The sequence below is a fragment of the Haliaeetus albicilla genome, chromosome Z (assembly GCF_947461875.1).
Source record: "Haliaeetus albicilla chromosome Z, bHalAlb1.1, whole genome shotgun sequence".
Lineage (NCBI taxonomy): Eukaryota > Metazoa > Chordata > Aves > Accipitriformes > Accipitridae > Haliaeetus > Haliaeetus albicilla.
Genome location: NC_091516.1, coordinates 31,600,133 through 31,621,438, shown reverse-complemented (window position 1 = coordinate 31,621,438; position 21,306 = coordinate 31,600,133). Strand labels below are relative to the sequence as shown.

The window sequence follows — 21,306 nt, the reverse complement described above, 5'->3', positions numbered from 1 at the left end:
AGCTCTTTCTGAGACAGCAGATAATAGTGCTAGACAATGACCTATGGGGAGAAGAGCTCTCAGCCTTCTCAAGAAGGGTAAGGTCTACTCACAGAACTGACAATGATCAAATAAATAATTCTTTTTGGGAACATCCCCTTATACATTTAGGAAGTGCATATTTTGAATGTACTGAGTTAAAATGTTGACTATGAATAACGAAACATCCAAAATAATGCAGATAGTGTACAATAAACAGAACCTCAAGTGAAAATTAATTTTGTAACTTGAAATACCTATACATTAGTTTGAAACTGAGCAAAGTTCTGATGTAAGATGAACAGCTCAGAAAAACTAATCTGAGTCTGTCTTGTAGTAGAAGGAGACAGTGCTCCAACAAGTTAGAATTTTATAATATCAACCCATTTTCAATTTGCATACCAAACTGTGATAAGCCTGTAGAATGTTACCAGGCAATTGCATATATAAATTCTGTCTTTTCTTTGTTCTCAGTCAATCTAAATCACAGCTTTTTTTCTTACTTCTTGATTTTCTTCTGTACCATATTTTAAACTCTATTTCCCAGGTTCAAAACAGTGTAAGAGCTGAATTTAAACTTAAATTGCCCCAGATGAGTATGCCATCCACAGCCAGGAGGAGATGGTTATGGAGAGGCTAAAATTAACAAGACAGTACAGGCTCTATGAAGAGATTTAATAGCTAATAGTGGGCCTGCTTTTGTGTGTACATACATATTTCTTTGCTAACACCTATGATTGCCTGGATAATGCTGTCTTGCACAGAACAAAAATACTGGCATAGTGGGTTACCCATAGCTAACAGCCAAACTCCCACCCAGCCACTCATTCACCCCTCCATCAGCAGGACTCCGGGAGAGAAAATAGGAAGAATAGGAATGAGAAGTCTTGTGGGTTGAGATAAAGACAGGGAAATTGCTTACCAATTAAAAAACAGTCTTGAATCGGGGAAAAATTATTTCATTTATTGCCAATTAAAAACAAATAAAATTACTCATTTGGGTAGTAGGGAACCAAAAGACAAACACTGAAACAGCACCTTTCCTCCCTCCCTGTTCCGGGCTTATCTTCACTCCTTCACTCCATACTTGTTGTGGTCATTGCTGAGTGGTGCAGGGACATGGTGGGGTAGTTTATGGTTGGTACATAGCAGTTTGTCTCTGCTGCTCTTTAATCCTTGCACCATTCCTCTGATTCGGCATGGGCTCTGCATGGGCAGCAGTTCTTCCAGGAATATCCATCTGCTCCCACGAAGGTCCTCCCCAGGCTGCAGTGTGGGTATCTGCTGCTCCACTGTGGAGCACCTCCTCCTTCTCCTCCTGGTGTTCCCTCTGCTCTTTCTTACTCTTTTGGTTCCCTCCCCTTCTTCCTGTCTGGCACTTTGTGCCCTTTCTTAAATATATTATCCCAGAGGCACCACCACCTTGGCTAAGGGGCTCAGCTGTTCCCTGTGGTCGGTCCACTGGAGTCACCTGGAACTAGCTGTGTCCAGCATAGGGAAACCCTGGTCTCTTCTCACAGCCACAACCCCTGCAGTTACCCCCACCAAACCCTTGACACCTACACCCAATACAAGTGAGCAAATATATTCTGATTTTAGTTATGTATGTTTAATACAATATGGACAATATGCTACTTAATTTTCTATCACTTCATCTTGCCCCACTTTGTCACCATGCTAACATCTGTGCAAGCTTCTTTTTTTCTGTAGTTGGCTCAACTCTGCGTAATGATATAGCACCAGTGTGGGACAGGATACTCTTGTCAACAATGTTTAGTAGAAACATTTGCATTGGTACCTAGACTTTGGAAGAAGTTCTATTCTCTAAAGAGACATCAGGTTCTTGAGTGCATTCTTAAAAGCTGTTAAGAGGTGTCTTTTTTTTGGAAGAAAGATGTAGGTAAGCTAGTTGCACGGAAGGATCCAGTTTTAGAACAATAAGATGTGATGTTTCCATACTTTGTATTTGGTTTCTAAAGGCCTTCTGGAAGAGTAACAACATTTGGAAGTCTCCTTCAATCAGTATTGGGTTATTTATCCACAAGAACATCTGAGGAAGCATTCTTATGGTTTCTTTAATCTTTAGGCTGTTATACAAGTTGCAGAATGAGGACAGCTGTCCTTATTTTTTCATTTGAGAAGTGTATTATTCTTATGGTTGATGCTGCGATCTTGTGGCTGCATCTCACAGTACCCTAAAGAGAATAATTGGATTTAGATATCTACTTCAGTAAAGTAGCTTTGGTTATGGGTACATGATCTACTTTGGAAGAAAGAAACTTGTCAGAAGAAAATCAATAGATGAAACAGAAGTGAAGAAATAACTGGTAGAAACCACAGATAACCACTTAGACAATTTTCCATACATACCTCAAAACTTTGCAGTTCTGACCACATCTTTTAACAACAACTGAGGTTTGGGGTTGTTTGGTTTTGGTTTTTTTTTTTCATTTTCCAACTGTAAGAATAATAATGTCCCCTTTTCCCCAGCTGAACTTTTCTTTTATTATCTAGCAGGCTCTAGTTATGGATGAAGAAGTATTTAGCCAGAAGGATCATGAACTGCAGATACTGCAGAATCAGATAAAGACATTACTACAGGAAAATGAAGAACAACTGGAATCTTTAAAGGAAGCTCAAGAAACACATAGATTACAGGTATTTTTCCTCTGGTACACATTACATATATCTATATTGAACCATCCTTCCACTGTGTGAATTTATTCATTATATCAAGACAGGTCTCAGGACTTTTTTGGACATAACTGCCTGTCAATCCTATGGGCATTTTGTTTGAATTAGAGCTGTATCACTTAATGACTTGAGTTCATCTAGTGGATGAAGCACAATAGTGTGATTCCTGAAGTTTGTGTATCAGCCTAGCTGTGCCATGGCCTTCCTGTATAACATGAGGTGAATCATTCACCCTCTCCATGCTTCCTAAAGCATAACACACATCCCTCTCCAGAGTATTATTAGCAATAATACACCTCCCCAGATGCATATTATTGCTAAGTCGTTTCAGGACAATTAATGAATTAGGATTTGAAAGGCCTTTATAGATTCTTTAGAATCTAAAAAAGACTATAAAGAACCTATAGAATGCTTTAATTGAAAGGTTGTTGTCCTAGTTTCAGCTGGGATAGAGTTAAGTGTCTTCCTAGTAGCTGGTACAGTGCTATGTTGTGAGTTCAGTATGTGAAGAATGTTGATAACACCGATGTTTTGAGTTGTTGCTCAGTAGTGTTTAGACTATAGTCAAGGATTTTTCAGCTTCTCATCCCCAGCCAGCGAGAAAGCTGGAGGGGCACAAGAAGTTGGCTCAGGACACAACCAGGGCACCTGACCCAAACTGGCCAATGGGGTATTCCATACCATGGGACGTCACATCCAGTATAGGAACTGGGGGGAGTGGGGGCGGGGAATCGCTGCTGGGGGACTGACTGGGTGTCGGTTGGCGGGTGGTGAGCAATTGCACTGCGCATCATTTGTACATTCCAATCCTTTTATTACTACTGTTGTCATTTTATTAGTGTTATCATTATCATCATTATTTTCTTCTTTTCTGTTCTGTTAAACCGTTCTTATCTCAACCCATGGGTTTTGCTTCTTTTCCCGATTTTCTCCCCCATCCCACTGGGTTGTGGGGGGGGGAGTGAGTGAGCGGCTGCGTGGTGCTTAGTTGCTGGCTGGGGTTAAACCATGACATAGAAACATATTTTGTTATAGCTTTATTAAGAATTAGAGTATTGTTCCCTTTTGACTTTATAAGACAGAATTTCACCCTAATTTTCTGAGCAATTACTATTAGAGGAAACTGGGTGACATAGTGGAAACACTGCTTGCCTCCTTCTTTCTTTAGATCTTGTGCTTGCTAATAAAATTACGGTGGGTAGTAAGTATATAACATTTCAAGATGTAGGAGACTGTAAATAGAATAGTTAATATTCTCCCGGTGTTGCCTGTCACATGAATGATAGATAAATTGTTATCTGACTTTTTAAAAGAGAAAAGCATAAGCATGGCTAGCTAGTACTCTTCTCCTTATTCTACTTTTTCTCCTTTTTCCTCTTCTTTGCTGATGGCTTGGGGAGAGTCAATGAATGAAAGGTAAGTATTCCCTCTGTCACTTTCTTTCTCTTCTGTCACCTCTGGCTAGATTGATTTTTTTTTTTTTTTTTTTTTAAACCTGTACAGCATGGTGTCAACTTATTACATGGAGATAATGCTTATTATATAAATTCTGGAGGATACAAGGTAGAGGTAATGGACAGAAGCAGTCACAGTGTAGGTAAAAGATCATGATTGTCTCAGTATCAGAGACAAGAGAGAAGCTTCAGAGCTCTGAGGCACCATTTTAGTACTTAATAAACTAAACTGCCACTTTTATTTAAAAACATATAAAATAGGTAGAATAATGAAAAGCAAATGCATCTATCAAATATTTTAAGTTGTATTCACAGGAATATGTAATTTAGTGATACATGATAGAATAAGAACTTCAAAAGTAGCAGGTACTAGATACATATTGAATGTTTATACACATATGTATTTATGTAACAGGTGTTGCACTGTGGGGTTGTATGTACAAGGGTGTCAGGGACAAAGAGGCTTCAAAGGGTTAAATAATACCTTCAAGGTGGGTCAGTTGGCCTTTATTGCTTCCAAAATCATAACAAATATGGTATTCATATATATATTCTATTTCTTGTAACACAGGCATGTTATGTATTTTATTACAACAGAACGTCAATTTGCAATTTGTCTATGTGTATTTGGAAGGAACTTACAGTCTAAGAAAACAAGATATAAAGAATGAATAAAACTGTATTATTCAAAGTAGGAGAATGCAAAATATCTTTAATTGAATAATTTTGGTTGGCTATCACTAGCTATTCTTCAACTTTCCTGTTGTTACTAGGCCACATTTTAAAGGTACTTTAAAAAGAATTGAAAGGAATAGAGAGAGTTGAAGATGGATATAATCTTGGCCTTATGGATGAATCAGTTTAGGTAAGATAGGTAGTTTTGAACAATGTACAGACACTGCTGCAGGAGAAGCAGATAAGTAAGTTCTCCAAACTGGCATTACCAACAAAGTTGAGGCTGGGTAGAAGAAAAGAAGTAGCCCATACAAGGAATCCTGGGATCATGTGCATGTTTATGTTTGTTAATACAAATAATTTTTAAAGTGGAACTGCTTAAAGAGGAAGAGGAAGCCCGTATACATGTTTAATTAATTAGATTCAGACCGTGTGTTTCATTTGAACATTTTTGTTGAATTCCCATTTTGTTTCTCCATAAACACACATATAAAGCAAGCACGGGCTTATACGTATGTTACCTACCTCTCACTAGATGCCTAGATAAGCTAACATAACTTATCTGGGATAGGTCTTTCTGGACAAAAATGTGTCTAAAATTTATTGGAGTGGGGCTGTGTGTGTTAGATTGATGATAAGTCATAGAATTTTCAGTTTGTTGCAGAATTTGCCTGTGCACTACAGAAGAATTTAGGGTCAGTGAGTGATTTACAAGATTCACCACCTTTGTAAGGAATTGTAAGGACATGGTGAATACGATACAGGGCTCATGATCAGCAACAGTTTTGCTTTGGTTTTTTTTTCCCCATGAGAATGAGAAAATGGTGGAACAGCAAATGCTTATTGATCAGCTAAAAGAAAAATTAGAGAGGTTTACAGATGTGAAAACGTTGGACTTGTCAAGTGCCTGTGGAGATTGGCCAGTCATTGTGGCATCTGCAAGGAGGCCATACAGTGTCCCACTCACAAAGAGTCTGCTACACTCCCTTCACCCGCCTTCAGGGACAGAGACCCGAAAGGTAAGGTCTACCCAAATGTTACATTTTTTTTTCCTTTACTTTGTAATGGTTGTAGTTCAAGAATTAAACTTGACATGACAAATTATTGTGGCTTTCTCGGATGCTGTTTAGCTTCCCACTGAAGACTCTGAAAACCTGCTTTTTAATATCTCGCAACATATGTTATACCACAATTGTCCAAAATATTCAGGCTTAAAATTATCCCTTTTAAGTGCTAAAGCTGTAGTCTTTTCTGGTGTTTTCCTGGCGGTTTTGAGAGTTCAAATATGAAACATTATAAAAAATGAATGATTATTCTTACTGATGTATTGAATATGTTGGATGATGACTTGCTGGCAGTGACTTCTTTCACATTTGGAACAAGTGCTCTAAGCTCTTGCAAAACCTTTTGTTACAAAGGTATTCAGAGTTATTATAGAAAACCTCTGTAATTCTGCTTACAAGCTCAGGTGATGGCAGACTTTTAAATTGAAATATTTTCTAAATATCAGTAAAGAATTGCTAATTTGTTGCAAGAGTTTTTACCCATCACTTTTTTTGTGTGCTTTTTGACAGGTTTATACAAGCCCCCCTGCCTTCTCCCTGGCCAGGGTAATGGCAGAATTTCGTGCTCGCAGCCAGATGATACTGAGCAACATAGAAGATCAGGATAAAGTCCTTCACTGCCACCTCTCTGATCAGAGCGATGAAGAGGAAGAAAATACAGGCAGCAAAAAGAAAACCTCATTTAAGTAATTTTTTTGTTATTTTTTAATTTTTATTACAGACAAATGTATAGCAAAGGTAGTATTATTGCCTAATCCTGCCATAATACAAGACCATTTATGATGTTATTTATGGTAAACTTATGGGACCAACTGGGCATATTACAAAATTAGTTTAATAAACATAGGGTTTTGATTTAATAAAGATTGCATAATCCTTGTTCTGGGGCCAGAATCTACCATGAAGATTAGGGTGGTTGGGGAGGTGGAGAGCAGAGGGGAAAGAAGGTACAAACACTTATGTGAGTTTGGGATTTTTCTCTGTTAAGATCATGGACTTTGCATGAATCTTAAAGAAAAAAAATCCCTGTGTGTTTGGAATGTAGCATGTTTTTCATTCTTCCTTAGGCATTCCATAAACCGAACATGGACACGAAAAGAGGCTTCTCTGTGCTTTCTTCCTGATCTAAGTGAAATGAAGTGTCAAGTAGACAAGTCTGGCTTATCGAATAAATCTGCACTACAGACTGATGCAACCACAGGTAAAATTGAAGTCATGAGAGCAAATCTTATTACAGTATCAGAATATCCAATAATGTCTTTAGCACATGTAATTATTTTTCCTAGCAAAATATGTGTATTTGATACAATTTTTTTTTTTGTTATAGTTCAGTGTAGGCTTTTGAGATTCTCTTCTTCTTCCCCTTTCTGAAACTGATCTAAGTGACCTTAATGTTTAAGTAATACTTATTAGCCAGAAAGCACTTCACACATCAAAAAGCTGTTTAGATATACATCTTTAGTACTGCTTCAGTGAAAGAAAATAGATGCTATTATCTTATCAGAGTTGCACTGAAATGGTTTCAGGAATATTTTTCCTCCCACTTAGGGTCTTGGAAATGCTAGTCCATACCATCCCTTCTTTTCCTGTTTAGACACATGGCAGGGAAAAGACTCTTTGTGCTGTTTTCTCCTTTTGATTCTTTTACTTCATATGGAAGGACTCCACACATAAAATGTTCCAGAGCACGATCTTTTGGATACAGAGTGTATTCCACAGTTTTTATCTCCATATTGCTTTGTTTTCTTTCAAGGTGAAGAGATTGACAGCCTCCAGAAAAGTCATGTTTTTAACATGCAGAAGTTAAAGAATTCAGAGTTGAGACTCACTGAGGCCGAGCAAAAAATGAGAGAACTTGCACTTAATATCAAAATGAAAGAGGAACTTATTAAGGAATTAGTAAGAACAGGTAACTGGCTACTGTAGGGTAAATCAGAATGAAGAAGTTCAGAAACAAAAGAAAAGGCACAAAACTACTTAACTCCTGCATGTCTTAGTTTTTATGTAATTAGTATGCAAGAATACTTTTAATAATTTAATGATTCATAACTTTCATTAATTACTTGCTATGATTGCACCAAAGGCTGTAAATTTTGATTACAGCTTACTCTGCTATGATACGCAGATGTATTTGTTAAAGATTTTTTGTGCTTTGCTGATTATTGCTTTTATCCACCAATAGTGTAATTTTTCGTGTATGCTTAGTGCTAGTGATCTCTTCGTGGACATGTGTTTGTCACATGGTGTCTTGGATAGGAGAGAAGATACATCACTGTGCTGGGAATGTAACCATTCCCGGCACTGCAGTAGAGAAGCAGGAGTCAGAAGTGGATGAGGGAAAAGGTCAGTGTCCCTGTTAGCTTACCTCCCTTACACATCTGTCCTGGTATATATACGCCTGCCAGAAACTAGCCTTATGATGCCAGTAAGGATCTCTTTGCTCAACCCCTTCAATCACACTTTTCTCCTGTGCATATCTTCTCTTGAGGTTGTCTTTTGGCACTGAGGAAGATTCTGTGCCCCCAAAAGTAGTACTTTGGGAAAGATTGCCCAAAACAGGGCAAGTCAGAGAGTAGAAACACAATCCAAAGTTTACTGATTGTTAAGCTGAAAGCTGAGTAATAAAAAAGCAGCATATTCTTCTGGAAAAAGCAAAATTTATGAAATACAGGAGAGCCATTTTGGCAAAAAAATGCAGTAGGCAGAAGAATTTCACTTTATTTGGCACTCAGATGGCACTTTATTTGGTGACATCATGTGACTTATGAAGAATTCAGATTTAAGACTCCTTCCTTTATCTCTATTTCAGAGTTAGAAAGGAACTGTATGTTCCTTTAGGGTTAGAAAATGTCTCAGAAATTATTGGTTTAGCCAGAATGAAGTAAGTAATGATTCAGCTGCAGAATTCAGTACTACATTTCGACTGATTATCCTGCTGTTTTTAAACTATTTGGATATGGTGTCTTTAAGGTAAGGATGCTCAGTCTGTAAGCAGGCAGTATTCTCTGAAGATAACTAAACTGGAGCAAGAATCTGAGCAGGCCAAAATGGAACTGGCTGAAACACAAAAGCGGCTTCAGGAGCTGGAGAGTAAGGAGCCGAGAGACATTCCTGAGAGAGCCAAGTTACAAAAAGAGTTCCGGAAGAAGATGGATGCAGCTAAGTTGAAAGTGCAGGTATTTCTGATCTGACCATTAAGATCTGCAAATCTCTGTCTCACTATCACTTTGAACCTTAACACTCTGCTTGTAAAACTTACGAGTTTTACACATTGGAAGCTGGTTGGATTGAAGTAGCTAATGAGAAACTTAATACTATTATACTCAGAATGCTATTCAATGTATATGTGGTTAAGCACATACAGTATTTTCTTGGTAGATAAGAGACCAAGAAAGAAGTGGGTGATATGAGATGCTCATACACCATTGTATGTAGTACCATAAAAGAACCTACATGAGGAGAGTATTACAAGTTTATTACCTGCCATAAATAAAATTTGTTTTATGAAAATACTATATAAATTCCAGCTTTAAGCAAATCAGTGTGGTGGTTTGCAGGACCAGGCCCAATACAGTCATATTTGTTTGGCACTGACCTTCTCCTTTTAAGTTTTGCTATACCTACATTGAAATTCTCTGTAGGGCTAGCTTAGGTGCTCTGTGCCTCTCAGTTCTAGAATGGTGGGTGAGACAAGCCCCATATAGAAAGGTATTGGCTTGAGGTCAGGACCAGCATTCTGGCACCTTTATGTCTCTGCACATTTTCCAGAGCTGTGATTTCTGTTAGATTTTACTAGTTTCACTGTATTGCCAGGCATGAACTGTATCTTTACCTTTTCATGTCGCTTGAGATTAATTCTACCTGTGCCAACTTTACCACACAGCTCAGAAACCACAGAAATAATGAGTGATTGTTTGGGCAGAAGTTAGTAAGTCGTGCTGACTCTAGGAATTCAGTGAAACAAAGAATGAAGTTGAGTCATAGTTTTAAGTTTTCAAGCTGAAATGTGCGATGAACATTCAGGCTTTACAGAAGAAGCAGCAAGACACTAAGAATCTGGCTTCGTTATCTAACCAAAGTGAGAGACAAGCAACAGAACTTGAGCAGAATGTGGCTCAGATGAAGCATCAGCAGACCCAGCTACAGAAGAGACTGTGTGAGGAGAGCGAAAAGAAGAAGCAACTAGAAGCAGAGATTCAGAGGGACCAGCAACAAATTAAAGTATGATTCTTCCTGTTTCTTTATGACAAAGAATGAGATGATCCAATTTTGCCTCTGCCTCCCCAAAGACAATAAACTGTAGTGCTAGGCTTTCCGTAGTTTTAAATAATGACTTTCTTGACAAATGCACTGAAGAAATGGTTTATAAACATTTTCACAGAAGTCTTCAGTTTGCCTTTCTCTTCAGCTTTTTTTGTTTTATTTTACTGCGTGATGTCTATCTCTGAAGTGCAATTTTACATGTAAATTTAGGGTTAGTATTTTAGATGACGTACTTGTGTGGATTCTGACATTAAATGCATTTTAAAGACTGACTGAGACAGGAAGAATGGGGGTTTTTGTTTGTTTATAGGAACTTCAACTAAAGATGGAGCAACAACAGAAGATCCTTAAACTTAAGGATAAAGAGATTGCTGCGTTTAAAAAGAAGAAAAATAACTCAGTGGGAACTTCACAGAAGCTACAGGTAGCTAATCTACTCCGAATCTGTATGGGCCCTGAAAAAAAGTTTTCTTTCTTCATCCCTAGTCATCTTTGTAAAATGTTTGGAAGAAGAGTATTCCATCATAGTTTTGTCTTCTTTTTTGCTGTAGCAAAATACTGATTCAGGGACCTGAGAATTCAACAGGTTTGGTTGCCTGGTAGGTTTGAGGGTGATCCTGATGAGCTCTGTTATAAGTGTTCCATGGTTTGTTTGTTTGTTTTTTTGTTTTCTTTTCTCCTCTGACAGAGGTCTATGGTTTTGGTTGTTCCTAACAGGGTTAGAAAAGTAGGTATCCTATACAGCAGTGCTACCTACATTATTTCAGATGTGGACATTGGAACGTGAGAGTTTCATGAGTTACCCAAAGTCTTTAAAGGTGAAAAGAAAATTTAAAATTTAAATGAAGGCAACTTTGTGGCCTTACCAGGAATATATCCACTGACAAACTGTGTCTTCAGAATAAATTTATAATGGATAGCGCTAGCAAGATCAGAGTTCTCATTTACTATCTGTCTTTCTTTCAACATCATAATTTCTTGTCACTTAATGTTTTTCCACAAAAGCTGGCCTTGGGCGACTGTAATGCAATGAGGATGGGCTAGCTGAATTCTTGAGGTGTCTTCCAAACCTAGTTACTGTGATTATATAGAAGACATCTATTTATATAACTGTTCTTAGAAAAAGAATACATTTCATTAAAGGCATTGGGTACAAATTTGTTTATACAAGATGTAGCAATGTAACATTGCTGAGCCCCTTTTTAAGTCAGTCCAAATTTCTGTAGTCTTCTGATTCTGTTGCAGAATTAATGTCAACATTAGAACTGTCAATTTCTTCTACAGTTTTATCAGTTATTCTAAAAAAGGAAAAGCATAATCATAAAATTCTGACCCAAAAAGTCCTGGTTAATGCTCTCTGGATCTCTATTTAAACTTTAGAAATTAGAAGAGCAAAAGAAGTGGCTGGATGAAGAAATGGAAAGAATTCTCCAACAGCACCAACAGCTAGCAGAACTAGAAGAAGATTTAAAGAAAAGAGAAGCCATTGTAGCCAAAAAAGAAGCATTATTGCAAGAGAAAAGCCACCTGGAAATCAAGAAACTGAGATCTAGCCAGGTGATTTAAGAAAAAACATGAAATTCACCACAGTTATAGTGCTGACTGAAAGACTGGGGTCGGGGGAAGGCAGGTAGATGGCAGAAGAGGCTCAAGCCACGTGACCTGTGTCTCTACCACTGCCATGAAGTTATTGCGTGGCTTAAGCAAATCAACTTTTAAAATTTGAGTAACACAGAATAATCATTTTTATTCACTTTTTCTCCCCAAGATTCCAACAACAAAACCAAACCAAAAAAATCTGAACTGTGGAGTTCTGTTATTGCAGAGCATTAAATAATACAATATCTAAAAATGACTCAGTCCTTTTGCAAACTAGAGAACATGACAGGGAAACATTTTGCATTATTTATTTTTCAGTAGCAAAAGTGAATAGAAATTGAAGTATCATCGTCACTTATAACGACTAGCCCCTTTAATTTTTAGTATGTAGAAAACTACACGTTAAGTGTTTCTGTTTTCCTTCATCTTTTGTGTAAATAGTAAATTTTATAGGTAGCTGTACTCAAAATAAATGGGGTCCCATTACAAGAAGCAGACAAGTCTTTCACTACAGAATGTGATGATCTCACCTACATTCTTCTTACTCGAAGGAGTATCTCAGTTTTATATCTATGGTTGCTGTGGTTTTTTTAGGCTTTAAACAAAGATAGTATGAAATTGTCTACTCGCTTAAGTATGCTGGATCAGGAACTGTGTGATAAAGGTATGCAGCTTCAGGGCAGTACCACTGAAGACAAGAATGACATTTTGGAAAAAATTCAGGTTCTCCAGATGGAAAGGGATCAGCTGCTCAGAAGAAGAAATAGTGTGGATGAGAAACTGAAAGATGGTAAAGTGTTGTCAACTGAAGTAAGTGAGCACCTCTGAGATACATACAGGTTTTAGCTAGTGTTGTATAATAAAGCATTCCAATCAGAACATAATTGTCTCCAAATATTAGATAAGCTAGAACCAAGGAACTGAGGTTGAGTGCTTTTGTAAATAGCAATGTTAAAATACTGCTATGATAGCACTACCTACACACCAGTGAATAAACTTTATGTTCAGAGGTACTTAATTCACCTAGTGCCTTGACAAACTCCAGTCGCCTAAGGATCATATAACCAGAAATAAGGGAACTAGAAGTTCATCAGTTTATCATAGGCAAGTATTTTAATATCAGGACATACAACAAGGCAATGTACTCACATAGTGATGCCCCTTGACTTTTTTCATAGGATTTTGTGAAAAAGCAAACTTCACCTGAACGCTTCCATATTTTTACAGCAAAAACAAGTCATATTACCTGGATAGTCCACACTTGAGTTGATCAGTATAATTACGTTGAAGATATAATAAATTCCTATAAAATGGACAGATTATTTTTAGGTCTTAAGAAGCAGTATGGACACATGGCTGAGGTGATAATGTGCCAGGAAGAACCCTACCTGCCCCACTCCTCAAAATCTTCTGCAGTGCTTCAGGCCATGCATTTCTGCCACTTCCCTACACAAGTTACAGTCACCAAACTCCTTACTGACCTGATTCATTCATTAATCCAAGAGAAAACTAGCACAACCAAAAAAATAATAGCAGCAGTCAAACTGTGGGGAGGATGAGAGAAGGATAAAAAGGGAAACATGACTTCTGGTTTTCTGATGAATCATTTGATTGACCTCTGTATCATGGAAGAGGTACTACTGCAGAAAAAGACAAGTGTTCTAGTTTTGTACTCTACCTGTTATTTTCCCCATTCCATTCTCTGCACTACTACTAGTTTGTCTTGGCCTTAAGTTTAGTTTCACTCTTGAGGATAAAGTTAAGGATGTCTTATGTATAGAAAGATTAATTCTACACTTTTTTTTTAAAGATCTCACTCATATGTTTCTCTGTAGGAAGAACATGTGCTTTTCCAGCTGGAAGAAGGAATTGAAGCCCTGGAGGCTGCTATTGATTACAAAAATGAAAGTATTCAGAATCGCCAGCACTTGCTTAGGTCATCTTCTCAGGTTCTTTCACAGAGTGAGAATAATGTAATAGGAAAATTAGTTTCCCTGTCTGCTGCTGAGCTCAGAGCTATCATCTTCAAATATTTCAACAAGGTTCGTTTTGGGTAATGAATAATATTTTATTGTATTTTCTGTTACTATTCTAGATAATGAAGTGAAATGAAATGAAATGAAATTAAATGGTGTCAGGAAATAAAAATAAATGTTACAAGCTTTTGGTGAAAATCTCTTCAGGTTACATAGATCTGCCATTAATTCAAATATTTTTAATTTTTACATTAACCTAAATAGGATACTTATGTGTTAACTTTGTATATTTTATTTTGGGGTCATTAGCTTAAAAGGTGCTGCAAATCTGGAAATTTCCTTGGTCCTTTCCAGTGCTCTGTGTTACTAACTTTTGGAGCAGCAATATATATAAATAGTGGTGTTGTATTGAAATTCTTCCCAACTGCAGGCTTCATAAAGCTCAGGCTAGTATTCCTATTTTTTTTTCTAAATCCAGTATAAACTATTTTTGCATACACTGCCTGCAGTGTGTACAGCCACATGCTGAAGAATCATACTGACATCTGGAAACATAAAAATGAAGTGCATGAGGACATGGTGTGTCTTTGTGAACAAGTTGTCTGTGGGATGCAAGTTGGAAGTTTTCCAGAATCAGGAAAACACTTTTGTTTCAGTTTAAATTCTGCATAGGTTATTAAAAAAATCCACTAGTCCATGTGGTGAAAATGTACAGAGCTCATTTCTAAAGTGTGAACTTGTAGCAGCGGGCAAATCTGTTTCCCATGTAAGCTTATGGCTTGTAGAGACCATTGCTTTCGTATGCTTTAATCTATTAAGCAGAAGGGTAAAAGCTTTTATTAAAATGGTTTGATAAATCAAAAGAAGCCTATGTCTTTCTTAGATTGTTGGCCTACGTGAGTCTGAACGTAAATTACAACTGCAGATTGAAGAACAGGAAATGAAGGTCATAGACCAGGATAACATAATACGTGAATTAGAATCTGCACTTGAACACGTCAAACTGCAGTGTGACAGGCAGCTGACCCTACAACATAAAGAACATGAGAAAAAACTACAGTTAATACTGCATCACTTCAAAGGTATTTGCTGCTTGGGGGGGATTGTACAGCAAGTATTATCTTCAGTCATTACTGAGAAATACTATATTCCAACTGAAAAAAAAAGAACAACAAAACATTCAGAGATATATTTTGGCTATCACTAATTCTGATCTTGTGTAGGATGCTGAGGAACTGACACATGGTGTCTGTATGAACAGAAAATTGATTATTTTTTTAAAGCAGTATCAGAATTGTTATATTTTCATATTGAATTTGCTAATATTGGAAAGTTGAAAGATATTGGTCCTGCTGGTCTTGATCTTCTAAATACTCCTATTAAAACTGACAGGTGGCATTGTCATGGCCTTTTTGGTCCTGTGTCATACTAGTTAAAATGTACACACTGCAAGCAAAGTCTCAGCAAGATACAAGACATATTCTGTCTAGTTGGGCATCTTGATTTTTGGCACAGATATATTTGGTTCTTAAACTAGTTTTATTTGTCCTAGAACAAGATAGTGAAGGTACTGCAGAAACCTTGAAAGGGTATGAAGTAAAAGTCCAGCAACTGGAAAAAGACTTATTTTTCTATAAGAAAACCAGCAGAGAGCTGAAGAAGAAATTGAAGGGCCTCTTTGGAGAGTCATCCCATCAATTACTGGCATCCACTAAACGTAAGTATATTGTCTTAAAATATTTATGCAGTTGCCAATAGACCATTTGAAGGGTGGTGAACACAGAGAAGTACATCAGATAGACAGAAAAAACATATTTTTAATGAACTAACTGTTCTCCAGGAATATATTGCACCTCTCCCCCAGTTTCAAAGGAGAGACAACATTGGTTTGTAGCTGTAGCAGTGGTATACCGTGGTTTAAATTCTTGGTCTATTTTCTCTGGATTCTAGGATAATTTCAGCATCTACAACCTCAAACTGTTGTGATTAAAAGAAAGGAATTTTACTATCTGAAAGGGTCTGAATGACATTTTAACTAAGAGGTTTATCATATGCCATGCTTTTAGACAGGCTGCTCCCAGCACTTGATTTCATAAAAGTTACTGGGAGACTCTCAGTGAAGAATTCCGTAATTTCAGTTACTAACTTACTTTAGTTACTTACTTCTAAGGCTAAAAGAGAGGATTTACACACTTCTAGGGGAAAAAAAGAAAAAAAAAAAGCTTTCTAATCCAATTCTGTGCTTTGACACAAAAAAAACCCCAAAACAAACCAACAACCAACTGCTACTATAAGTTTTCAATTGTTCCATGTCCTACTTGCCAGAATCCAAACCTACAATAGAGCTATTCAGGTGGAGGAGAAAAGAAGGTTCAATTTCTGTCACCAATTTTGGTTGTCTTACACCTCTTGATGCCACCGCCAATACCTCACATGCACAATACAGCCTTCTTGGCCCTGTGTTTCTTCTTAATGCTCAGCATGACTGGTTTTTCCTCCCAATGGATGCTTCTGTTTCTTTCCACTTGGGCAGTGCCGTGCTTTACTAACACCTAGATGCTGATCACATACCTGCTGCTCCCAGAGTGAATTCAGGCTCAGCCCTTGCCCTCTAGGCAGGATAATGAGCCAAAACATTCATTACTATGAAGTACACTGTCAAACTGTGAACATAAATATTCCAAAGGCTGGATTAGAAATGAGCGTGGGAAAGACTGTTCTGTGTCTAGTGTACAAAGAAGCATGTAATTCAGGACATGTATCCCTGTGGGGAACAGCCATCCTAGCCAAATGGTAGCAAGGAGAAGAGGGGAGAGAATCCCTGTAAATTTCCAGCTTTTTCAAATACGTAAGTTTGTAAGTTTTATAAGAAATACTCTGTATTTAGCTATTCTTTTGAATACATTTTGAGGCATGCTGCAATACAATGCAATCAAAACACTTTACAATTTGTTGCTAGGCTTTAAAAATAACAAAAGCCTTGTGTGTACATTAACAGTCAAATATGCAGATGTTTTTTGTGTGTTGTGCTAGTGTAATTGCTGACTTTTTCGATAAATGAATATCAATATTCAGTATGAATAATTTCATATTTCACTGTCATGGTTCAGTTGTTTTAAGACTGCCTACTAGGATACATTACAAGTTAGAATAGTGAGGCTTGTATTACCAGCACCTTGTCGGAGGAAAGTAACAGCTAATACCTCTGATGGTTTTGTAGATGACAGAGTTTTTAACAGAAGGGACAAAATGTGAGGTGCTGGTGATTTTTTACCACGTTCACACTACAAGTTACTGTATTGACTAATAAATATTTCTTGATGGCAGGCACTCAGAAGAGTTCTAACTTTTAGCTGTTTATGTCCTGATAAATGTCATTTTAGATAACAGTGCTGGTGACAAGGCATCCAGTCAAGATGAAGCAGAAGTTGCTTCTGAAGAATTCAAGTCAACGCTTAACCCTGAAACCAGTAGTCGACCAGGGAAAATAAAAGGAACAGACAGAACAAGTATTTTAAGAGCACAGCAGAATTCATACAAGCTTGGAGAAGATGTTTCAGAATCTGGGTGCAACAAAGAATGTTTGTTGAGCACCAGTGATGACAAAACAGGAACAGATGAAGCTCAGCCTTCAAAATCTCATCCTCAGCTACCTTCTGTTATCCAGAGAAGAGAGACCATAACACAGTTTCAAGCAGTAACTCCAGTAAAACTGTCTCGCAGAGAGCTACGTCATATTCCTCCCTCTGAATTATCTTTGAGACGCTCAAGCCTTGGAGTTGGTGTCAGTTTTATTGCTCCAGATTCCATCGAAATGGACAAAAAGTCTAGTGTGACTAAGACATAGTTAGTCTTCATTGCATTTTTAATAGCTGTTGCTACTGAAGCAACTGTAGTAGATTTCTTTGTTCATGGTCTTGTTAAGTATCAACCATGGATAAATGAGTAAGTGTTCTTTAGTTCTTATTGCTCACTATCAAGTCGTTAGGTGTTATGTTCACAGTTTCAGTGAATCTGAGATGGATTTTAATTAACACAGTATCTAAGAACTTTTCATTCAAAGGCCTTTTAACATTGAAGAAATTATTTGTATTAGTTTGGGGTTTTTACACTAACTTAAAAAAAGATGTTTTTGAAAAATTGCATTGTGAAGTGCACCGCACTTGTGTAACTTAGGTTTCCTAGACAATATTGTAGTTCACTTTCTTGGGTCAGAAACAGGAACAAACTATTTAATTTATTTGGATATATAGCTGGAAAATGTAGTTGCCAGATTGTCACCTAGTATTGATAATGACTGGCTCCTGTACGCTTTTTATCTAAAAACATTTTATATGAGCCATGTCTTAAGATCAAAATCGGTCCCTAAAGATAAATTTGTTCCTGAAAAGGAACATAAAAGTACTTACTTTTTTTTTTTCTTCTTGGTGTCTTATTTATGAAATTAAGATAATTGCTTATTTCACTTTCTGTTTTTGTTTGTTGGGCATTTAAAGAATTGCACTTGGCAAAATGGAAAAAAAACAGAGGACCAGATTCAGCATCCTCTAGGTAAGCCAGATGGACCAATATTATATTATTTGTACTAATTAGTCATGTCCTTTTACAGACAAAATATTCTTCTGGATTCCATATCTGTTTCAGAGCAAGGACTACACATAGCCTTTGGTTTACTGCTATACTGTTGCTGGTAATGCATTCAGGATGAAAAGCAAATCTTTTTTGTAAGAGGACAGTGGTCACTGAGAAGCATACACTTAACAGCTGCACATGCTTGAAGGCAGAGACCAGAATGTCCACATTTAAATGAGATTAACACTTCTAACCGTAACTTTCTCCTACATAAAAAGTGGCAGTACTGAAAGTAAGGTTAGTTTTACTGTAGTGGTGGACCTCAACCAGTTATGTTTGAAAATGCTGTCTTGGATTATTAGATGTACTTAGGAAAGGAATTTTTGCTTTTTTGCTGTTGTCTAGGCAAGGTCTTGTGTACAGCATGTGTGGCTATAGGTATAAAAGAAATGCATTTTTCCACGCTGCAAGCACAGTTCAAAACTGTCCACACTATGGAGATGCTATTACAGCATGATAAGTGGACTTACAGTCTTGTGGCACATCTTAAAATTTTCTGAGTAGACTACAAAATATTTCATTCTAATCAGATAGATAAACCACTTAACATGTCAAATGATTGTATCTTTCACAATTATACCTAATTATTACCTATTGTTCAGCTGAATTGTGAGACAAGGATTGGGGTCTTTCTTGATTGTTTTTGGATTGGGCTTGATTGTTTTTACTGTCATGGAAGTACTGAGCCTTAACTAACGTTAAGTTTAATATTAGTGTATGTATCATTCACTTAATGTTTCTAGTCAAAAAGCAATAAACAGAAAAAAGTAAATACAGTTTCAAAGGTGTTACTCATTTACTACGTCTCTGTATTAGGTGAAGGAATTGTTGAAGGCATTTCTAGTCGAGATAATGCCGTGCATTATCATACACCTCATGCTACTCTATAAATAAACATGAATTCCTCTTCTTCTGAAGTTTTCCACAAGTGAAAAACCTGTTCTTTATGGATGCAAAATAAGCAAGGGAAAATGTAGGAAAGTACAGCTCCATCACTAGTAGATGTCAGCTGGTGGTCTGGAGGTTTCCGTAGCTGCAGATTAAGCAGTCATTCAAACATTAGATTCTGTATGCCACACACCCATTTCAAGATGTAACTGCAATGTCACCTAATGCTAAGGTAGATAAATACATCAGACACATTTGTGATCTCTGGAGAAGTGGAAGAATTGTTGACTGCGAGAGGGACCTAACATAAGCAAACAAATGAGAGAGGCCAGTAAGGCAGTCACACAGGGAAGAGAAAGGTAAACAGTGATTTATGTTCTCATTTATGTAACTCTAATAGAGCTAACAAATAAAAAGGTTTTACCTCTTTCAGACAATATGTAGCTCCTCTCACTTCTGCTAATTAAACCCAAGACTTTATCCAATAGGCTTTTAGGCTTTTATTATCTCTGTCTTTACTTTCTTGATGTTATTCACTGGCATTTATGGCCCTCATTGACATTTAGTTGATGTGCAATGTGGGGGTAAAAACGATATGGAGCTAATTTGCAGTGATCCACCATGCCTTTATGTCACTTACAAGCAGCCGTTTCTCCTGCTACGTCCTGCTAAAACCAGCTACAAGAAAAGCGCCATGTGTATAATCTGTTGTGTTGTCTAGCTAGTAACTGTGAATATAAATTAACTTAATTTATGATCTGAATTCTCTGTTATGATTATCTGAACACTGTGATGGCAGCATTTCTAGAATAGACTATTGCCCTTTCCATTAGTGACTCTTTGCTTAGCACTGCATATTAACGGTGGGGTTACCCTATACAAGTAGTTTGCAGAAGTGCTCTGATTTGTATAAATATTAATTGCACCACCTTTAAAAAGCAAATCTGACTTTTAGTTAAGTTCGTGGAAGTTTTACTCCATCTATGCCGAAACAAAGTGTCGTTCTTAGTAACTTAAAGGTGAGATTTTAACAGGTATTGAAACTCCAGCTGTGAGCTGGGGGCGGGGGGGGGCTTTGGTGCCGGCAAAGCGGTTTTCAATCCGACCAATTCGAAGGCTGCAGCTTGAAAGCGCTTGTACTGCGTGGCCGGTTCACAGCACGTCGGTTCTGATGTTCAGGATCGGGACGCTGATTAAGCAGGTTATTATACGTCAGGCTTCCGAAGAAATCTGAAAATATTTTGCAGGAAAAGCTCTTTGCGGGGCATCACTTCAACAAGGGCGCGTTCTACGCGTCTGTAGTATTACATCATTTTTACCTAGCAGCGAACACTAAACACGGCAAACTTTGTTGTGCTGCAAAGGGCAGCCTCGTTAACCTGGGCAGGGAGAGTGCACTGGCTGAAGGAAACAGTGCGAACGAACAGAGGACAGACGCGGGGCTCTGGGGGGGGAGGTGGTGGTTGTTGTTTTTGCTAGACTGACGGGGTGCCGCCCTTACCACGTACCGCGGCGCGCCCCCCGGTTCAAAACCCGGGGTAGCCCACACGGCCGGCGCTTCTGGCCTGCGGGAGCTGCCGAGCCCAGGGCGGCCCGGTCCGGTCCGGTCCGGTCCGGTCCGCCCCGCGGGCTTCCACGGCGCCGCGGCTGCGGCGGCGGCGGCAGCTCGCGGCGGCGCCGGGCGCCGCTTCGCGGTTCGTGCCGGCTGGCGCCGGGCGGCCGTCCTGCGGCTGCCGAGGGCCAGGGCCGGGCGCTGCCCACCTCCCGCAGCCGCCCACCTCCCGCAGCCGCCCACCTCCCGCAGCCGCCCACCTCCCGCAGCCGCCCACCGCGGCGGCCTCGGCGGGGGCGCCTCGGCCGCGCAGCTCCGCCCCAGGGGGACGCCGAGGTTTCGCGCCTCCCAGCCCGCCTCGACCTCCGGCGCGCCACCCCGCAGTTATTTTGATCCCGGCAGGAGCCCGTACCGGCCGCCGGCCGCCGGGCTGCCGTCGTAACGCCGCCGTGACGCAGCGCCAGGAGCGCAGCGCGCGCCCCGGTGCCCAG

General features: G+C 38.6%; 1 protein-coding gene across 5 annotated transcripts in view; it reads left to right on the top strand.

Moving 5' to 3' along the window:
* The window catches only part of KIF27 (kinesin family member 27), a 32,671-nt gene extending 13,524 nt beyond the window's left edge, over window positions 1-19,147 (top strand). Inside the window, exons 5-19 of one of the 5 annotated variants that reach the window (XM_069777552.1) lie at window positions 2,533-2,676; window positions 5,654-5,860; window positions 6,416-6,591; window positions 6,973-7,106; window positions 7,659-7,814; window positions 8,111-8,248; window positions 8,876-9,081; window positions 9,929-10,126; window positions 10,479-10,592; window positions 11,549-11,725; window positions 12,362-12,577; window positions 13,603-13,809; window positions 14,627-14,825; window positions 15,296-15,460; window positions 17,127-19,147. In XM_069777552.1, coding sequence (XP_069633653.1) covers window positions 2,533-2,676; window positions 5,654-5,860; window positions 6,416-6,591; window positions 6,973-7,106; window positions 7,659-7,814; window positions 8,111-8,248; window positions 8,876-9,081; window positions 9,929-10,126; window positions 10,479-10,592; window positions 11,549-11,725; window positions 12,362-12,577; window positions 13,603-13,809; window positions 14,627-14,825; window positions 15,296-15,460; window positions 17,127-17,590 — 2,901 coding nt within the window. In that variant the 3' untranslated portion in view covers window positions 17,591-19,147. Of the gene's footprint in view, window positions 1-2,532; window positions 2,677-5,653; window positions 5,861-6,415; window positions 6,592-6,972; window positions 7,107-7,658; window positions 7,815-8,110; window positions 8,249-8,875; window positions 9,082-9,928; window positions 10,127-10,478; window positions 10,593-11,548; window positions 11,726-12,361; window positions 12,578-13,602; window positions 13,821-14,626; window positions 14,826-15,295; window positions 15,461-17,126 lie in introns of those variants that run through there. The other 4 variants (XM_069777550.1, XM_069777549.1, XR_011323460.1 and 1 more) reach the window with 4 other exon arrangements.
* The last annotated feature ends 2,159 nt before the right edge of the window (window positions 19,148-21,306 follow it).